Here is a 19,373-nt window from a genome sequence, read left to right as displayed (position 1 = left end):
GTCCAAAAGGAATTTCCGAGGATAGATCACACATATGAATGTAATTATCACGTAACATGTACTCAGCATTTACTCCTCTGCTACTTGTATGGATGCTATAGGAAGAAAACACTGATAAATAGTAAGTTATTGTCCAATCCACCCACAGCAAGATATACAAGACTGCAGTGTGTGCATTCCACAATGTTGAAAAAAGTCTGCACCAACACTACAAGCTGGGGATCAGTATTCAAGGATTTGTGAGTATAGCTGGCTGTGTATGAAAGACACATAAGCCATTCTTCGATGACATTAAGAGCGAAAAAGAGAGAAAGAGGGAGAGAGAGAAAAAGGAAGAGAGAGAGAGAGAGGGAGAGAGGGAAAGAATCAACAATACTACGGTACAAGAATTGTTGCAATATTTTGGTGGATCTGTCCCTCTAGTGTCAGTTGTGGGTACAATGTTCCCCTCTCTTCTTGGACGTCTTCATTTTTGTCGCTTGAGCGAAGAACACAGTTATAGACAGACTGGGTCTCATAAGTGGACCTGCGCACTGCGAACGTCGCTAGGTCGTAATGCCCATGTCCTGGGAGGAGATCGAGGCCTTCTCGGGTTGGCCACTCGCTTTGGATACCCTGGAATGTGGAGAACGACCAGACGTTTGAGAAGCGTATCAATCAGTGTACTTTTGATAGACTGTGAACTCTCACATTAAACTGAATTTATTGCCACTTCCAGTGAACTAGAAACAGTTCGCTGTTACTTACATAAACAGTTCCCTGTTACTTACATTCATACATGGTGTATCACATACACATATAATGCAATTTTTGCAAAGTGTAGAATTGCACTTGAAGTAACAGGACTGGTGTTTACTATGACTTGAACTATGTTTTGTATCCTTTGGTATCAATGCATCAAATGACATATCAAATATTTCACAATGTTTTTGTTTGTTGCAAAAATACACATAAGATAGCCTCCTGCAAGTTGCACCAAGCTGCATAAAATAATATGATCCAATGAAGGGAAATCACTAACTTTTCTCCCTCTCCCCCCCCCCCCCCAAGGATAATATCTAATTCTCAGTCCGATACTGTGGTTATCAAATGTGAATTCAATCACTTAATATCAATTGCCTAATAATTACCAATTTGAAAAATACATGGCGTATCTATACAGTACCTCATAGCTCTGATGTTGACAAAACTGTTTTTTTTTTTTCAAATTCCTGTGAATTCATGCATAGGTTCTCACAATATTTTGTGATTCTTTTTTTATGACAATTCACATGGAGTCAGACATTAAATGAGACTATCTTTACAGGAGTGAGGTAATTTTCAAAGCATGTTTTAAAAGACTTTCTTCTTGTTTGCCCCATTACAGAAATCAAACAAACTAATCCCCAGTGACACATGCTCAAGTTTGCAACAGGTTTGCAAAAGGAGGTAGACTACCAATTAAAAATTTACCACAGAACAAGAGGACACACATGGAAACAAATAAATGACAAAACCTTTGCAACAACAATTTCATGCTTGGATCATGACTGAAAAACCCCATTAGCACCAATTCCATGGTTTCATGGCAGATCAACGTTATATTCCCAATACAAGCCACATTTGTGACATAAATCTGTTGCATCATAAATGGTTGTAACAGAATCCACTTCTTTATGGACATAATTTGATTTTTTCCCCTTTTTAAAAAACATATTCATGATTGCATTAAATAAAAATAAAGTGGAGGCAAATTACTGCTTCTGAAAAATGTTGCTTGTTTCTTGAGCAACCACAAAAACAATCAGAAAATAACTCAAAAGGCCTGGCGCTAAGGCTATGGTGTCTGCGGCAAAGCGTGAGGGTACTTGCGTGATGAAATGTCATACTTACCTATGTCTTGCTCCTTGTACATTACAGGTGCCTCCTTGTATGTCGGTGGGTAATCTTTGAGTGTTTTCTCTGTTGAGAGGCATTTTGCAGTGTACAACATAATAAAATGTGCTGTGTTAGACTTGGGCATATTTGTGATGGAAGCAGCAAACTTCAAAAACAACATTTAAAAAATGAAGTGAGATGTTCTGTTGCCAATATAAAGATATATAAGGGGAAACATTTAATAGGCCTTAATGCATTAAAAAACAGTGACTGTTAGTGCTGGTGATTATAATGCAGGGTTTGATATTTACCTTGAATTCTTATTTATCAGTTATTAGCTTTTATTTACGTTGCATCTAATGAAACCTTTCAGTTATCCTCATGGTATGAGATATTTCTTTTTTTTGATAATCTGTTACTTTGCTTGAAATTCACACATGCAAATGTTAGCTATGCTACAACCCCCTCCCTCTTTCATCAAATAATCTTGGTAAGTAGCCATATCTGATGCATGCACACTCTTCATTGATCGAGGGATCTGTATGTTAGCAACAATGTTGGATGAATTTAAGAAGGTCAAAAGGACACAGAATCATGAGCAGTGATGTACTCTTGTTACCATAGCAGTACAGTCATTATTGTTTGACTGGGATACCAATAGATAGAAACATTACCTTCCCGTAATTGTATCAAGGTATCGTTTCCACGGCACATCATTTTACTGCTTTGAAGGGAGAACATGTTGGATGAGCAGTGAGTGACAGTGAGTAACTTCAAATTAAAATATTAAAACACAACAAAATTCTTGTCTTGTTTATGAACTTAGTTTTAAGTGAAGTGTCAGCAAAGTGCTATTTGTCAACAAAAGTATTTCAATGAGCATTTGATGTAAAAGTTCTTAACATGAGCTCTCTCTCTAACACTTAACATATATCAGCACAAACACTTACATAGACACACACACCCCACAGGAAAATACAAAGTCTGCTTGTGTACTCACCTAACAGTTCATTGATATTTGTGTGTTTGGCTGTAGTGTCTGCCTCTGATGGGTTGCCATGGCTACCACTTGCCTCAGGTTTCAGTACCTCACCAAGCTAGAAAGAACATGAACAAGAAAAAATCCTCTCAACAACACACACAAAACAATTGTACAACAATAAAAAGAAAAGGGGAAAAAACCACACCAAACAATTAAAATGTAAACCATGCCTCCCCCTCGTCCATATCCTTTGTAAGAATTTGTATCTTTTCTATTACTTACCTTCAAAATCCAACAGATCTTTTGCCTTGTTAAGTTGACCAATATGGTTAACTAAAAATTGTTCAATACAACTATACTTTCTTCTACAGTTTATATTGTAAACTACTGATCAGTGTTGAACCACTACATTATGAATAGATTCATACTATATCAAATATTATTCTCCTCTTTTTTATCTTTCCTTTGTTTAAAAATCTCTCATTTTCACATTAAATAGAATGCACATTTTCTTAGACAACAGCAAAGATTCATGGTCAGCATCTACCATACAAGAAATGACAGTTTGTTTGTTTTTTTCTTACCAGCAGCAGCAATGTAACACTCACAGCAGGGCAATCAATTCTGATACCATATTCATACACATCATGATGAATTGTAAACTATTTTGCAAATGTGATTTCTATATTAGAGAAAATTTGTTTTTTGTTTTTTCAAAGTGATAGAAATGCAATGACAGATAGAAACATGCAGACACATTCACTTAAAAAAAGAAACGTTTACCTGTTGGTATACTAATACATCAATCACTATGATTTTCTCTAGATAGCTATAGATGGCACTCTTGAATAGATGAATAAAAGTTTACATCTTTCACTTATTTCTTATTATCTAGTCCCTAAATATGTACATTACGGTGTAATAATTGTACTTCAAGAGGAAAATTTTTACAACAAGAATACAACTCTGAAACAACATATTCTCAACAATGCATGTATAAGGTGTCTATGCTTGATATTTTCACTTAGAGGTAATGTTGGAAGATATGACAAAGGTCAGGATCAAGTTAGTACTCTCTGTGAATTTCGAAATTATCATAATTTGTCTGAACATTGCATTCGGTTCTTGACTGCGTGTGCCAACCTTCACCTCTGTCTCTGAAAATAGTAGAGAGAAGTGGGAGAGAGTAAACTGAGCGTCAGCATGCAATGTGGCTTTTCTTTTATCTGCACACGCCACCTCAAAAATGTCACTGGTATGATACATGATCAGGTCATCATTGATAATTACAAGATTAATATGGCAGCCGCTGCATTAAAAATTCAGTATATACACGTAATTAGTTGGCCAGCGAGCCAAGCAAATAAGTTACCAACAACTTGCTTATTTCTGCCGATGGATCCCGAAAATTTCATGCCATTAAAGGCAACTACACACAACTTGAATAATTCATGAGAACAAGTAGGATTCTCCACTTTTGCCACACTCGGAAGAAAAAAAAATTGAAGTTTGACCACATCAAAACGAAACCATGGATAAAAGCAAATTTCATGAATATTTTAAGGAAGTGCAATTCTTCGGATTCACTTTCTGATTTTCTTGCATTCATCACATCCATTCAATGTAATTGCAGAAATCAGGGTTCCTCAACCACTTAGTCACCACTTAGTTTGCATGGTACATGAAAGAATTGAATGAAATTGTGTAGTTATAGGAAGAATATATAAAACAGTTGGTGAATAACTTGAAACAGCCATTGCATAGCCCACAGAAAACTGCAATAAATACTCATGAATATGATTAAAAATGCATACTATTAGTTCTACATTATGTGGCATGACTAAATAGAATACATCAGCTATACACATCTAGTGACTGAGATCATACCAAAAAGCACCACATCTTATTAGCAGTGTCCACCTAAAAACAGAGACTCCAACCCCACACAAGCATCTCTGAAGTGGGAGATTCTCCCGCCTGGAATTCCTAGCAAACTGGAACTCTGATCACTAGCACATGCACACAATAACACGTTAGTATGGTACAAGTCATGAGCACAAATTGCAACGTCCCTTGTGGGGAGTTCAGGGCCCTCAAAACTTGGGGCTTTACAGGGGAGATGCTCTCTGGAGTTCTTTTAGCCTTATCTTTTAACATTCATGTATATGACGAAGCTAATTTTTAATGGGAGGAAGCTAAATCTTGAGTGGAGAAAAAAACACATCTTGTAAGACGGGAGACACATGGCCAAAGAGGGGGAAATTCACAATCAGCCAGGAGAGCAGGCTGGAAATTGACAGAAAAATCACCTCAAAGTTGGTGTCTCTGTCCTAAATGATACATGCACTGTGGAATGAATGCAAACTTGGCCACATATTCTGTGTTTAAATCACATGAAGTGGCGGATCCAGAGGGGCCGGGCACACCAGGCGCACGCCCCCGCTTTATTCTTGCTTAAAACAAAAGAAAAAAAAATGAAAAAAAATGGGGGGTGCATGCACCCCCTTTAATTTTGCAAAGGCGCCTCCCCTTTACGGAATTCCTGGATCCACCCCTGACAATGAATACTTTGGCTGGCAGCTTGTGAAATCAGGGGTGGTGATCATTCAAGGTCCCTATATTTGGCTGTATGATACTCCTATGAAACTGGAAATTGTGACATTTTATAGTTTGTGTGGTACACTCAAATTGCTGTCATGTGCAATTGAGTTGAGAGCGCAGTCCTCAGCCAAAGCCATAGAGCTACCAATGCCACAGAAGTGAACCCACCACAGAAATGACTCTTTCATCCTATCTCTCTCCTTTTGAACACAAAGTCATCACTCTGAATGTGTATCTGACATTCCTCACGGAGATGCTGATTTGTAAGTATTGTTTTCTCAGTCTACGTTATTCAATTGTTGTAGCATGCAAATATCCTGGACACATCCCATTTGCCACAAAGGAAATATTCTGAAAATGTCATCAAAGTTGTAAATAACTTTTTGAAAAATGTTGTGAACACAAACTAGTATAAGCCAGGAAAAACATATTATCCTCCTTGGTGGAGGTAGCAAACAAACTCAACAATAAGATTAATCAAAATAGTTACAGAAATTTCAACAATCACCATCAACTGGATGTTTATGTGTGTATATGCCCAACTGACTTCAAATTGCAAGTAATATTCTCACACTGTATAATACAATTTCCATGTGGAAACCACACCTGACTTTCTTTCCTTTTTCTTCTTGCATTACTACGCTTTGCACTTCAGATCCAAACAAAAAATAATAACTTGTATTCATTTTGCATTTCTACATCTATTTTTCTTTTTTAAATTTTGCTGAAGAGATCAGAGCTGACAGGAATTGGCACAGGTAACAGACTTCATCTATCAATTTCAGAAAAATATTTTGCCAAGCCAGCCAGCTTTATCTCAATGACCTTCTAATATCAAACATGAGCACCACACTTTGTTTGTTCAGTGTATGAACCATCTTGGTAACAAGCACACTCTCAGTAGCATATTTTTGCTCGTGAGAAAGAGTCTGCTAATAGGGGTCTGGGCAGCCTAAGTGTATGTCTCCATGCATCTCATTAACAGTCACTAACTACACTTTTTTTTAGATACTTTGATGTCACTATAAAGTTGCTAACATTTCAGAAAAGTTTAACATTTTTAATGCAATTTAAAGGTCCTGTTTACCTTTGGGAACAGTGACTAAAAAAAATGAAGATATGACATTTAATGCATGTGTGTAGGTCTGTTGTACCACAAAACATCCTATCATGTAGAATATTTGCAATAAAGCCTAAAATATAAGGAAATACACTTGTATCTGTATTTTTCTCTATAAACAGTATCTGTATACGGTTTAGTCTGGAAACATTTTAATTATAACTACTGTTCACATTTTGCATATTTAACAATATTTAACATCCATTTTGCCAATTCAAATCTTTACAGTGGTTGTTTCTATCCCTACCTCACATTTCAGAACTATTTTAAAGCACTAATGCTGGGTTTTTGTTTCATCTGCAAATGGCAAATTATGCCTTTAATAGTCCAGAAGTCGGACAATACCAAACAAAGAAGCATGTTGATCTACAGCTAAGTAGGCCTATTGATGTTATTATAATGAACAAACTTTTGCATAAATATGTCAAATCACATGATAAATTATCTTCATTATTGAAATAAAAGTCATTGTATAGCAGTTGAAATGAGCGCAGTATAATAGTGAAGTTGTACATAGCTTCTTCATGACCGATCTTTTCAATCACAAAAAAAAAAACAAAAAAAAAAAAAACCACTGGAATTTCCAAAGACCAGACATGTAACTGGAGTAATGGATAGTCACACATACATGTATGTATGCAGTAGATAGGAAGAATTGATCTATTCACATTTTATACTGGTAGACAAAAAGACAGCAGTTCATGGAATGAAATGACAGTTCAAGAAGTGTAGGATTTCACTGTGACAGAAGCAGGTTTGATAGAGTTTATGATAAGAGCATACTGGAAGTTCATCTCTGCTTGTTTGCTAAAATTGTAGTTCTGTTTGCTTGGCTTTTTTTTTTTTTACTCAATGGCTCTTGATTATTCATACGATGTTGTGTTTTCTTTCTGTCAACTTTAGTGTTTGAGTTATATTACTTTCTTTTACTGTTTCTTTGTTCTTGATGTTGAAATCATACAAGGGGCAACATGTGACCTCTAATCACTTCTGTACAAGTTGGATGTCACACAGACAACAGAGTCTAAATGCAAACTGCACATGAAATCTTATGAGAATAGAGGGAGAGATTACTGGTTATATGATGATACTGTTGGTGAGTCTAGAGGCATTTTTGAGGCAGAAAGTGCATTTTTATACTTGTGGATGGGGTGCAAAAGCCTTGTAAGGAGGTTATTCACCTTTGACCAAGAGAGACGCTGCTCGAACCAAGATGAAGTATGTGTGCGGTACACCTAAATATATTCATGCGACAAGCAGTGATAATGTCTGAAGGTTTGTTAGTAGTACAATGGAGACCTTCTAATGACTTTGAGAGCTACATATGTACAAGCGTAGGTATTATTGTGCACAGGCTATCATTTGTGATAAAATAAGTTTGCTGCTACGTATAAAGTACTCTACAATTGAAAATTCACAGTGATGATACATTCTATGCTGACATGAGAATTAAAAAATGATTGTAAAAGATGGGTTAGTCCATGATATTATGCAATGCATATTAGTGTGTATATGAGTTTACACTAGAAGCTAGTCTCAAGTTAAAGACCCTTTGCATGATTTTGAACATCATGATTCTATATTTCTTCCTTCTGGCCTATAAAAAAAAAACAGAAAAAAAAAACAGTGAATAGTTGATGTATGCATCTGGGACTTTCAATCAACCCTACAAAAAATTACTTAATCACTTCATGGGAAAAATTAAAATGAGATTTCCAAAGAAAAGTACAAAGAGGTATGCTAAGGTAAATATTGGTAAGCAGCCATGTAGTGCTGTTTTGGTAGACAGTGACACCACATTTGCTCCGATGACAATTGCTCGGGTCTTATTTTCTCCAAGGACATAAGGTTAGGGGGTGTGATAGGATTTTACGTTTGGTTTGATGTGAGAATTAGGATAAGGGTTAGGGTTATGCTTGTGGGTAGAAATTACTCTGTATGTTTCGCTTAGCTTGCAGATATTCCATAGGAACGATTATCGTTGGAGCAAATGTCATGGAACTGTGTTAGACAAGAGCTATCTAGTTCCAAGGCACTATTGTGATAAGGTAGGTCTACTATACATGTAAAACTTCTTGCGAACTCAAGCTGGGGAGAAGTCGCATACTACTGTTCAAAATGGGCAGAACTTTGATTAAAAAACTGAAAGTAAAAAAAGACATTTTCCCTTTGCATGCTTTTTTCCTTTTACATCAGTTTTCCCCCTCTAGGATCTGAAAGTGGAGGTGTGGATTACACACATTTGTGGGTTTTGCACCGGCAAATATGGTATGTCAAAAGTCTATGTTTAGTTGTCATATTCTGTCATACCAAGGCAGCAAATCACACAAAGAGCCGCATTTCCCATTAAAACATAGACATATAATTCTCCACCAAACCCAGCCATATAAGGCTCATTACCACCACATCATTAGTACATTAGTATTACACTTTCTAGTACAATCGTTATGTATGTGTTATTTCTGCTCACAGTCTACAGCATCCAGGTGGAATATGACACGAATTTGTAATAGCAACATGCCATGCCTACCCGCATCCATGGTGTATTTCGTATTTAAAATGAAAACCAGCTTCACGTGAGTACAAATACATGGTTAAAAAGATCTACATAGGAGAGATGATATTGTTACTCCGTTTCTACACTTCTTACACCAAAGACAATGGCAATGTAACTAAGCCTTACTCCCACAGAAGAGAAGAATGGTACTGGTCTTTTGTTTCCTCTTTTTTGAATGAATAGCAAGCATTAGAGTGTAATAGTGTGAAGAGCATATGTACTACACCAGTCTCCAGAAAGAGGAAAGATCCAAAAGTGTGTATCAAATAGACTGGGTCTTACGCTCTTCCTGGAATGCCTGTCGGATTGCTTCTTGGCATTCACTTTGACTGATTCGTAAAGAGGGGCGGCCAAGGAGGCCGTGGATGCCCCCTTTTCCTTGTGCTTCTGGAGGGAGGGAAGGAGAGGCGGAGGAAGAAGACATCAACCAGCGGAAGTTTGTCCAGCCAAATGAATCAGACTCACCTATAGCTTTTACACTTACCGAGTTTGCTCAATTTGAAACAAGATTAGAGTGAAGCATCATTAGAATCACGTTTCAAATTAAGCATTCTTGCCGAATGAATGAAAACTGGAATCACCGAGGGTGATTTGAAACTTAATTCCAATCGTGTTTCAAATGACGGTTCTTCAGTCAAGTTTCGCCAGAATTAAGCAACGAAATTAGCCTATGAACATCGATCATACTGATTGATACCGAACTCCAGCTGTGTTTTGGGGGGCAGAGATTACAGTGACCTTCCAATCACTCTCCCAGAAAGGAGGCTCAAGAGTGATTGATGGGAAATTGAAAACCGATTGTGTAAACGGACAATGATTCCAATCGTAATTTCAATCGTGTTTGTAATTCAGCATTCAAATTAAGCACTCTTGGTACGTGTAAAAGCACGGTACGTCACCCAGGACAATTCATATGATCCTCTTTTCTCTTCTTGTGATGTGTGTGTGTGTGTGTGTGTGTGTGCATACTTTTGCTTGAAATTTGCTTCAAATGATTTGGCACTTTCTACATACAACGTTCACCTACATCCGGCCCTACATTACCTACATGAAGTTACATGATGAAACTACATAAAGTAAGCATAAAGAAAATCGATTTTGACCTGCAAATCAAAATGTATCATTCCTTGCTACTGTCTATGCAGCAATGCTCTGTTAGCTTGTCAACCCCAAAATGTCATTCTGATGGCTTCAAGCGACTGGTAAATATAACTAGACTCTTTCATCGATCATACCTGCAAGTTAGCACTGCTGCATCAATTGATCATTGCCAAAGACATTTGTTATGAAGCTAAATCAGCAGCCTAATAACGATACTACCAGAGGAACACAAAAAAACGAAGATGAGATGGTGGTGGTGATGGTGGGGGTGTTTTATTTCTGTTGATGCTGTTGTTGTTAAAAGAAACGAAAAAATAGTTACCCTTTTAAAGAGGCCTCTGGTGTTGGTAGCAATCTTGGCTTGCTGCTGGCCAAAGATGTCCTTTGAGCTGGCTACCGTCTGCTTCAACATGTTCGTCAACTTCCTGTTCGCAGAACATAATGGTGAAAACACACAAAATGCATCAAAACAACAACCAAACCTTATTAAAGCCTACAGCGACAAAGCAAATAACAAGATAATCCAAACATCTGTACATTCATGACAAATATCGAGAACACGTTCATGCACACAAAGAAAACATGACAGAATTGTAAAAAGAGATTCCAGTAAAAATCAGGGGTTGTCTTCACCTCAGCACATTACCTATACTGAAATCTAGCATTGCAATCAAAAACCTACACATCACGGAGCAAGTATGGTGTCAAGTTGGTTTTGGAAGTTCCTCTTCAACACTTACAGTACTTCTTCCATAATATTCTTAACTAATTCATAATTTATGTTTGCATGTCACACACATAGAAGTAATCTTAGGGAGTTTTAAATACCAATGTCCATGTTTGCACAGAGAGATAAGTGTAAACATGTTATTTAATTTCCTGGCTCAATATATATAAATCAGAACAAAGCTAAAATGTCATTCTACTTCCTTGTGTGTTTGGTCTTTTTTCAACTTACTATGATACTCTAGTAGCAAATTACTTGTATCACTCTCATTACTAAACTACCATAGGCTACAATAAGAAATTAGAGCCTCCTCCTTCCCCATTTCAAAGATTTAAAAAAAAAAAATCTTGGTTGTCAGTTTACAGAACTTTGTTCCTGCTTATCGATAAAGTATCATGACTAAAAGCATGTTCTCTCTGATTTCATACACATCGCACAGGTAACATTTCCTTTATATGTGACAAATACCTATTTTAAAAACAACTCTTTAACACAAAATTGGTAAGTGAGAAACCAAGAAACTTTGTAAGTGATTTTATCATAATAATGGCTGTGATAATTCTTCTACGAATATTTTCTAGAATATTGTTCTACTTGGTGTTAAAAAGAAAAAGTGTGTAAAGCAATGGGAAGATGGCAATTAACATTTAACTGACTTGGACAGTCTCTGTCAAAATCGCATACACAACATAGACAAGTAATGATGTCATAGTCAAATGTCTGTTTCAATGACTTTCATATAAAGATAGACCACACAATCATTCTCTTATCAGAGCATCTGCATCTATGACCACCCTCCTCCCATAATCTTAACCAAAGTCATTGTGGTAAATTGTGCATTATAAGTACCCTGTATTATTATTACTATCATTATATTTCTGAAACAATCTGAAGCTAGTGATGCTAACTTTTTGTCCCTTACTTCACAGCAAAAACTGGAAATCAAGTGAAAATTATCCCACCACTGATTCTAGTTTGGACTGATTTTCTGCTTGTAGAAATTTACTTTATTTCTTCAAGGCAACTAGAAAATGTAATGGACTACAGCATTGTATTTGCTACAGAAAATAAAAAGTGGCTTACCCTCCAGCTGATGGAACCTTTTCATCATCTGCCACAAGAGAAACAAAAAGAACGCATGTGTTAGGACATATCTAAAAAACATTTCCTGTCAATATCTGATGTCGTACTACAGACAGCAGACATATTTTGTCTAAAAATCACAATGTTTTACTGAACTTTGAGGAAGCTTGATTCATGCACATGCTGCAATCAGAATTGCTGCAAGGCGACATATATAAACTGCATACATGTACCTGCGCACGCAGGGACTGAAACATCTGTAAACATGCACATGCATGTGAACACACACACACTACCCACGCAATGCTGTCTTTTGGAGTTACATGCAGACTTTGATTTGTAATCTATGGAAACTTATGATTATTCCTTTCAAAACAGCACAGCATGAAATCAAAACTACATGTATGACAGTGTCACTCTTCGTTTGAAAACATTTGTGTACAAACTGTAAGTAGTATATTTAAAGAATTTATATAATTACACTGACTGCTTTAATCCATACAAATATTCAAATACAGAACAACTGCACATATCTTCAGCACTTGTACATTCTGTTGAACTACATATTCCATGAAGAACAAATTTCAAGTGCATCGAGACTTCCTCAAACGCAAGATGATCTTGACATAAAGGGCTTATCTTGTCGCTTTCACAACACGAGGCCACTGGCATAAAATGGTAGGTAAGAATGACATTACACGTATACGTATCATTAAAGAGCATACACACATGGTTACTAGGCATATTAATTCTCCAAACCAGTTGTGTGGTTTGGTGCTGTTTCTTTTTATTGGCATTTCTACTACAGCCGAAGCCACATTACGCAAAACTATGGGTTGTTTGCTTCCCGACAACTTTCAGAAGTTTGAGCATGTGGACCCCAGTACAAACAATACTATGTGTAGTTTCAGTGATACAAAATTGCACAGTGTAATTGTATCTGTAGTTTTGGTCTGATGTCTATAAGGCATGCTCTACACAGGCAAACACTGTGCGCCCTCCCTGGAAGTAAAAAAAGCAATCGCGCAACATCCTACCAAAAAAAAAAAAAAAATGCACAATGTGCATTATCAACAAACAAGGATCTGGTATTCTGTCACACATTTCTAAAAAAAAAAAGTAATAATAATTTTGCAAGAAGTGAGAAATTTCCCTAGTTCATGCAGGAAGATTTGTGGTAAGTTTTGCTGGTGAATTCTTGAGAGGTTTGCGGTCACACTTCCCAAAGTATGTACGTGAGTGATGCAAAATACTGGGTAGTTGCAACTACGCATAATTTGACTGCGCCTCATTCATCACATTGAATAAGGCCACTAGCTAGCTAGGAATGGCATGTCAGAGTATATGGTACAAACGTGGTCAGGTAAATGGCCCATTAACTCTCAAAAAATACAGCTTTGAGGTTTGTTGCTGTCTCTTTTTCTTGTGACTTTACTATTTATTGGCACTTGTTTTTATTTTATGAGATTAATCATTCATTGCCAGTATTTCATAGGGTAGAATTAAAATTCTCTTTTATTTGAGCTCTGTTAAATGGACATTCTGTATTTATGTTGCAGAATTATCAACCTCCTTGAAATGTTTAAATTTGAAAATATATATTGTTTTCCATATGTGACTTCATTAACTGCAGTAGTCTCATCATCTAGCAACGGTGGCACCAAGACTTTAAAGACTGATAACCTTGGACTGGATTGTCCAATTTCCCTCAAACTTTTCACTGATGTGTTCTAGTAATATTGCTGTAATCACTTAATCCACATGTATATCAGGGTTTCACCCCCCCCCCCTTTTGCAATAATGAATTCAACCAGTTCCACCTGGTACTTTTTCAGTACAGTATAGGATTGACAGTAGGATTCAAGGTTGCCAATTTGATGAGGGAGAGACAATGATTTTTGCAGCAAAATAACTGTAGGATCTGATGGGTTAAAGGGATTGTATAGTTTTGGTTCAGACCTAATCTCAGGTTTCTAACATTCTTTTGGTGAGATATTGAGAAACCTCTAGAAATATGAAATATGAAAGAGCATGTAATTCCATTTATGAGGAATTTACATTTATTTGATGAAAATTGGTTTTGAAATGGCTGAGATATCCACAACAGAGCAATTCTAATAAAGTGCGGGACCCACTTTTTATTACGACTGCTTTGTTTTACTTTGTTTTTGGATGTTTCAGTCATTCCAAACCTGATTTTTCATGAAATAAACCTAGAATTCCTCTTAAAATGGTATGCTCTGTATTGTTTCATACATGTTTTCTTGGTATCTCTCCAACATACAAAGGGCTTTGTTTGACAGTTTGAAGGAACAGAAACCAACCGTGTCAATCTGAATTTTATTGAGAGGAAGATGAGACAAAGCCAGAGTTTCACATTTTATACACAGTCTACTTGAAAGACCAAGGCCAAAGGAAATATGCTTTGCACATTTAACAGTAAAACTCAAGACCTTCCTCCACGCTCAATTTCTGGTCTGTGTTGCATTTGGCAGCGGGTGTACAACCAGAGCCACACAGAAAGCGGAAATATTGCATGAACTGGAGGAAATCTCGCTGAACGCTTGAACTCTAGAAACATATTTCCTGCATTATTCTTTTTTTACTTTCTTGAGAAACGGATAAAGCGCAGCGAACAATGGAAAAGAGCAGACAAACGGTTTACTGTCTATGGAGAGCATTTCACACAGTGGCAAAATTGGGCTCACAGCAGCTTTTGCTTTATTCCCAGACAGTGAAATGCAGCCAAGATCGATATACAGCCCCACTAACATTAAGATCAGGAATCCATTAAAGTACTGAAAAGAATCGTTACCAAATGGCGCTAAAAATATCCCTCTTTTACATCAAAATCAAACTACATGTACCTCCAATAATAACTGACATTGATGATGGTTTTACTATGTAGAATATTGTTTCTAAAGATTGAATATTGTGGCAGCATTGGAGAGTCATCAACTTACAAAGAACTTGTTTCTCTTAAATGTATTCTGTGATGATTGCAAACAAGGGTTTATTACTTGGGGAGCATTGCATTCAGATGTTTCCTGGCATGTATGTGTTTGGAGATGCCAACTCTCATTATCTAAGCCTGGCATCAGGAAAGCGTGTTAACAAGCATCAAGGGCCAACTCAAAGAAGAGCCTGGGCCGAACTTTGATTACACTCTTGACAAGTCCATCTAAGGAACACTTCTTGCGGTGATCTGTTAGTCTAGCTTACCGCCTGCCAGCTGGTAGGACTCCGCCGTTCTGACCGGCACCGTGGGTACATCTTCGTCATCGTCATCCATGCCATCTCCTCGTGGGGGTACTGCCAATGATGCAGTGCAGGTTGCCATGGCGAGAGAAATTTGGACAATGACATTAGAATGAGGAAATGGTGGCAAGACTAGTGAAACAAGATGCTTGGCTGAAGTCTGGTCCCTAGCTGAGCACAGCTCAGACAGTAGAATATTGCTTCAGAGTTAATGATTGCTCAGCCTACTGGTTTTATTGGTGACATTAATTTGTGATACGTTCAAGAAAGATTCTAAATTCAGGTATCAAAGCATCTGAATGAATTGTCACCGCATGATCAAACCCAGATGTAAACATTTCACCACGAGAGGGCAGTCTAAGACATTATTTGATTTGTGATGGGAAGAAGTAAAGGTCATTTCTCTTTTTCATGACACCTAATTCTGAATAGAGAACACTACAGTCTGTAATACAAACATGTATGGTACATGGTAAGAAGCTATCATTGTAGCAAACGTCATCCTTATCTGTCTGTTTCCATCCTTTTTTTTTGCCACAAAATTTACTTGCTTATATCATAAATATCATTCATTGTTTCACTGATGATTGTTCCAGTATGACTGTTCCAAATTCCACCCTTCCTTTGTTTTGTTTTTGTTTTGTTTTGTTTTGTTTTTCCTGGCCAGAGAGGGGCAAGCCTTTTGTTGATGACTGAGAGCTAAAAGTTGCAGTCATAATCAAATCAAAATGATGCCTCCTCTTAGTTATTGTTAGGAGCATGGAAAGTTGTTTTTATTGTTGTCAGCCCGTTCCATACTGAATTCTGAAATGCCCATAGACTTAATACGCAAGCCACCAGTTTCCCGTACGGAATGGGTTAACATTAAGTTAGGTACACTTGCTAGCATCAAATCTACAGTTGGGTATAATTTTTCTGCCACACTGCCATGTTTTCAACAAGTTTCAGCCACTTCAGCATAGCCCAGAAGAATGCAGGACTGGTGTAACTATGTCACTGTTTCACTCAAACTGAGGGAATACTTCTATTCATCTTTTCTTTTTTTTTTCTCTCTCTCTCTTACAGATTAAACTTAGGGAAGGGCATGAAAAATGATCAAGATTTTTCAAGGAAATGAATGCCTCTAAAACATCTTGACTTTCAAATTGTAGATGTCGTAAAATGCTTCTCTCCTAAATCAGTTCACCTGACAGTGATTTTACAAGAGGCAAGTTAAGCAATTCATTCAAATGGAAAGGCATTAATTCATTCGCATCACCTGTTACACACGACAAATGACAGCATGTTCAAGGCTTGACTCATTTGACTTGGTGGAAAATTATACGTGCCACACAAGTATGAATAAAAGACGAGGATGAAATAAATAGCTGATGACTTTGCAGATTGGGCAGAAATATTTCCAAGAATTTGAATTAAAAGTATACTAGTCTACTATACAATGTGTTTGCTCCATACCTCCAATGGGACCAACACCACAGTAAGTACCATCTACATCATTGAACGGGTCAATGCCAGGGTCAGGCACTCCGAAACCCACGAGGTCGTAGTCACTGTCGTTGCCTACGTAGCTTTCCCCTCGTTTGGGCTTCTCCGGTGGTTTGTGCTGATCAGAGACGCCTGATGACCTCAAAGCAGCTTTGGGTGGATTGACCGGCGTACCTGTGACCTCCGAGTACGCCTCGGCATATGCCGAAGATTGGGATAACTTCTGATGTCCCTCCTCGCTCTTCAGAAGCTGCTCCAACTTGCTCTGGGGCTGCTGCACGTACGCGTACTCCATAGCGTCTGAGCTGCTCTTGCGCGGCGCCCTGCCATCGGCACCGCCAAATGACTGGACCGAGCCATTTGAGAGTTTTCGGCTAGAGTCCGTCTTCCTGCGCACAATGTTGGTCTCTTTACTACTGTCCATCTGTGAGGTAGGAGAACCCCTGACATTCCTCTCACTGGGCATCTCAAACATGTCCTTTTTGTCCGGCGGTGGACTGAAGTGGACTTGTTCATAGTCGTGGTGGGCTCTGACGATCACTTGCTCGTCGCCGCTGGATTTGGCCAGGGAGGGTTTGGGATTGGCCGGAGGCCTCGGTGGTGGCTGGGAGGGTCGCTCACCCTTCCCTCCTTTGATGATTTTGGCTGCACCGTGACGTATTCCTGGTGAGCTTGAGCTGTCGGCACTCTCAGATTTACTCTTCTCCAGCAGTCTCGCTGGTTTGGTAGGCACCTTCAGGGCCTCCTTCTTCTCTGTGGGCTTCAGGGCCTCTTTGCCCACCCCTCTGGATGCTGGATTGGAGTCCTGCCTGGTGGCAAACATCTTACCCGCGGGGTTTGTCGTCGCACTGGTCCCGTCCACGCTCACCGATCTGTCGGGCGCCGCCCTGTGCCCAACTTCCACCGATGTGGGTTTGATGGGTAGCGACGGCTTCACTTTCCCAGGTTTCCCAGCTATTTGAGGTTTGGACACAGTGGGCTTTGCAGTCTGGGGAAGCTTAGGCTTATTCTGTCCCTGTGTCTGAGAAGCTGGATTTTGTGCGGAGGATGCCGAAGTTGGGGGCGCCGGCTGACCAGCACAGTCGGACTCGATATCCTTGAAGGCTAGCAGGGTGGACTGGAAGCTGTTCTGGTAACGTGCATCAGGGCTCTGGCGAGGCTTGCCCTGGATGCCCTGTTTCCCTACTCCATCTTGCGTTGGTTTGGAAGCTTCTGGAGTAACGGACCCGATATGGTAGTTTGCGTAGGTACTTCCATCAGGGCTGTCGTTGCCTCTTGACGGCCTGGATGGAGCGGACGGTAGTTTTGGCATGGCCGGTGCCTCCGCATCCATTGAAACTACAAACAGAAAATAATGTACAAAATTACAAGAGGAAGGCTGGTTGCTAGCTTCGCCTGAAAAAAAAAAATGCATGTTAGAAATACATTACAAGCTGAAACGGAATTTGTCATTGATCGTGCTAATCATGTGAAACAAGATGTAAATGCAAGGGGTAGGAAGCCTCATTTTGTTTTGTCACTCTGGGCTGTAGTGGATAGTGGTGTGAGAACTTGGTCCCTTGCAATATTTGGGCACTGAAAACAACAAGACTCTCTTGAATAGCAGTATTAACACTGGTGAGGCTCTCTGGCTATACAAGATTGAGGTTGTTGAATTTCTATCAATGTAATTACGATGATTATATTGATGATGGTGATAATGATGGTAATAGAGAAGTAGCAGTAGTAGTAGTAGTAGTAGTAGTAGCAATAATAATAGTAATAACAACTATATGAATAATAATACAAATAATACTGAAAATATAATCATCATTCCTACCAACCTTTATTGTTATTGTCCTTACCTCCTTTCGATGTAATGTTGCAGTTGACATAGTTGTGGCTCTGCGAGTCCCGCTTTTCTCCCGCTGAACTCTGGCTGGGTGGCTTGGGGGGCATCCTCGGCTAAGGGCAGCAGTGAGGGAAAGGAAGACACAGGTCAAGAAATGGATGAGTGATACGGAGCTCCAACACATCTCCCAGCAGAAACCTTTTGATTCTATTATTACACATACAGCCATGAATACACACGTCTTACATGTATACGTATATGTAGACATGATTATGTAAAGCATCAATTTGAGAAGCGTGTGATTTAAAGGGGGCAAAATAGTCATGGCGTCTCATTTAAAAACTTCTGTACTTTTGTCACAAATGCAATGATATTCTTACCGAATTGCACAAATGATGCAGACATACATGTAGACCAACTTCACATTTGCTAAGAAAGTTTGATTTCATGGCTGCATATTCTTTTCATTTCATAGGGTGTATGTATGATAGCAGAGCAAGTGTCACCAGCAGTTGTATTACTGCCTCAGTAAAAAGTCCCTGTTTCCAGGGAATGCACATCAGTGCATGCATCCAAGAAGGCCAGTCTCAGCCACTCCACCTGGACTGTGTCTAGACTGAACAGTTGTAACTCATTTTACATGATATGAATAAAATCTTAGTTTGTGTGCCATGGTGTAATTCTCCCTGTGTGCTACACGCTGTACATTATTCTGTTTAACGCAAAGCATGGGCACTTTTGGAAATCATTCTTCTGTGCTTTTTTTTTTTC

General features: G+C 38.5%; 1 protein-coding gene across 1 annotated transcript in view; it reads right to left on the bottom strand.

Annotated features, from left to right (window-relative positions):
- Nucleotides 1-478: 478 nt before the first annotated feature.
- The window catches only part of LOC139719923 (uncharacterized), a 105,582-nt gene continuing 86,687 nt past the window's right edge, over nt 479-19,373 (bottom strand). Inside the window, exons 12-20 of the mRNA XM_071631308.1 lie at nt 18,616-18,715; nt 16,742-18,109; nt 15,251-15,340; nt 12,029-12,056; nt 10,541-10,643; nt 9,400-9,504; nt 2,858-2,954; nt 1,873-1,941; nt 479-615 (exon numbers count right to left, since the gene is read on the bottom strand). Coding sequence (XP_071487409.1) covers nt 515-615; nt 1,873-1,941; nt 2,858-2,954; nt 9,400-9,504; nt 10,541-10,643; nt 12,029-12,056; nt 15,251-15,340; nt 16,742-18,109; nt 18,616-18,715 — 2,061 coding nt within the window. The 3' untranslated portion in view covers nt 479-514. The remainder of the gene's footprint in view (nt 616-1,872; nt 1,942-2,857; nt 2,955-9,399; nt 9,505-10,540; nt 10,644-12,028; nt 12,057-15,250; nt 15,341-16,741; nt 18,110-18,615; nt 18,716-19,373) is intronic.

This window comes from Diadema antillarum, unplaced genomic scaffold (assembly GCF_040938485.1).
Source record: "Diadema antillarum isolate AM-2024a unplaced genomic scaffold, OU_Dant_1.0 scf00000116, whole genome shotgun sequence".
In the NCBI taxonomy this organism is placed as follows: domain Eukaryota; kingdom Metazoa; phylum Echinodermata; class Echinoidea; order Diadematoida; family Diadematidae; genus Diadema; species Diadema antillarum.
Note: the sequence above shows the minus strand (reverse complement) of the source record. Positions and strands in the feature narration are given on the sequence as shown.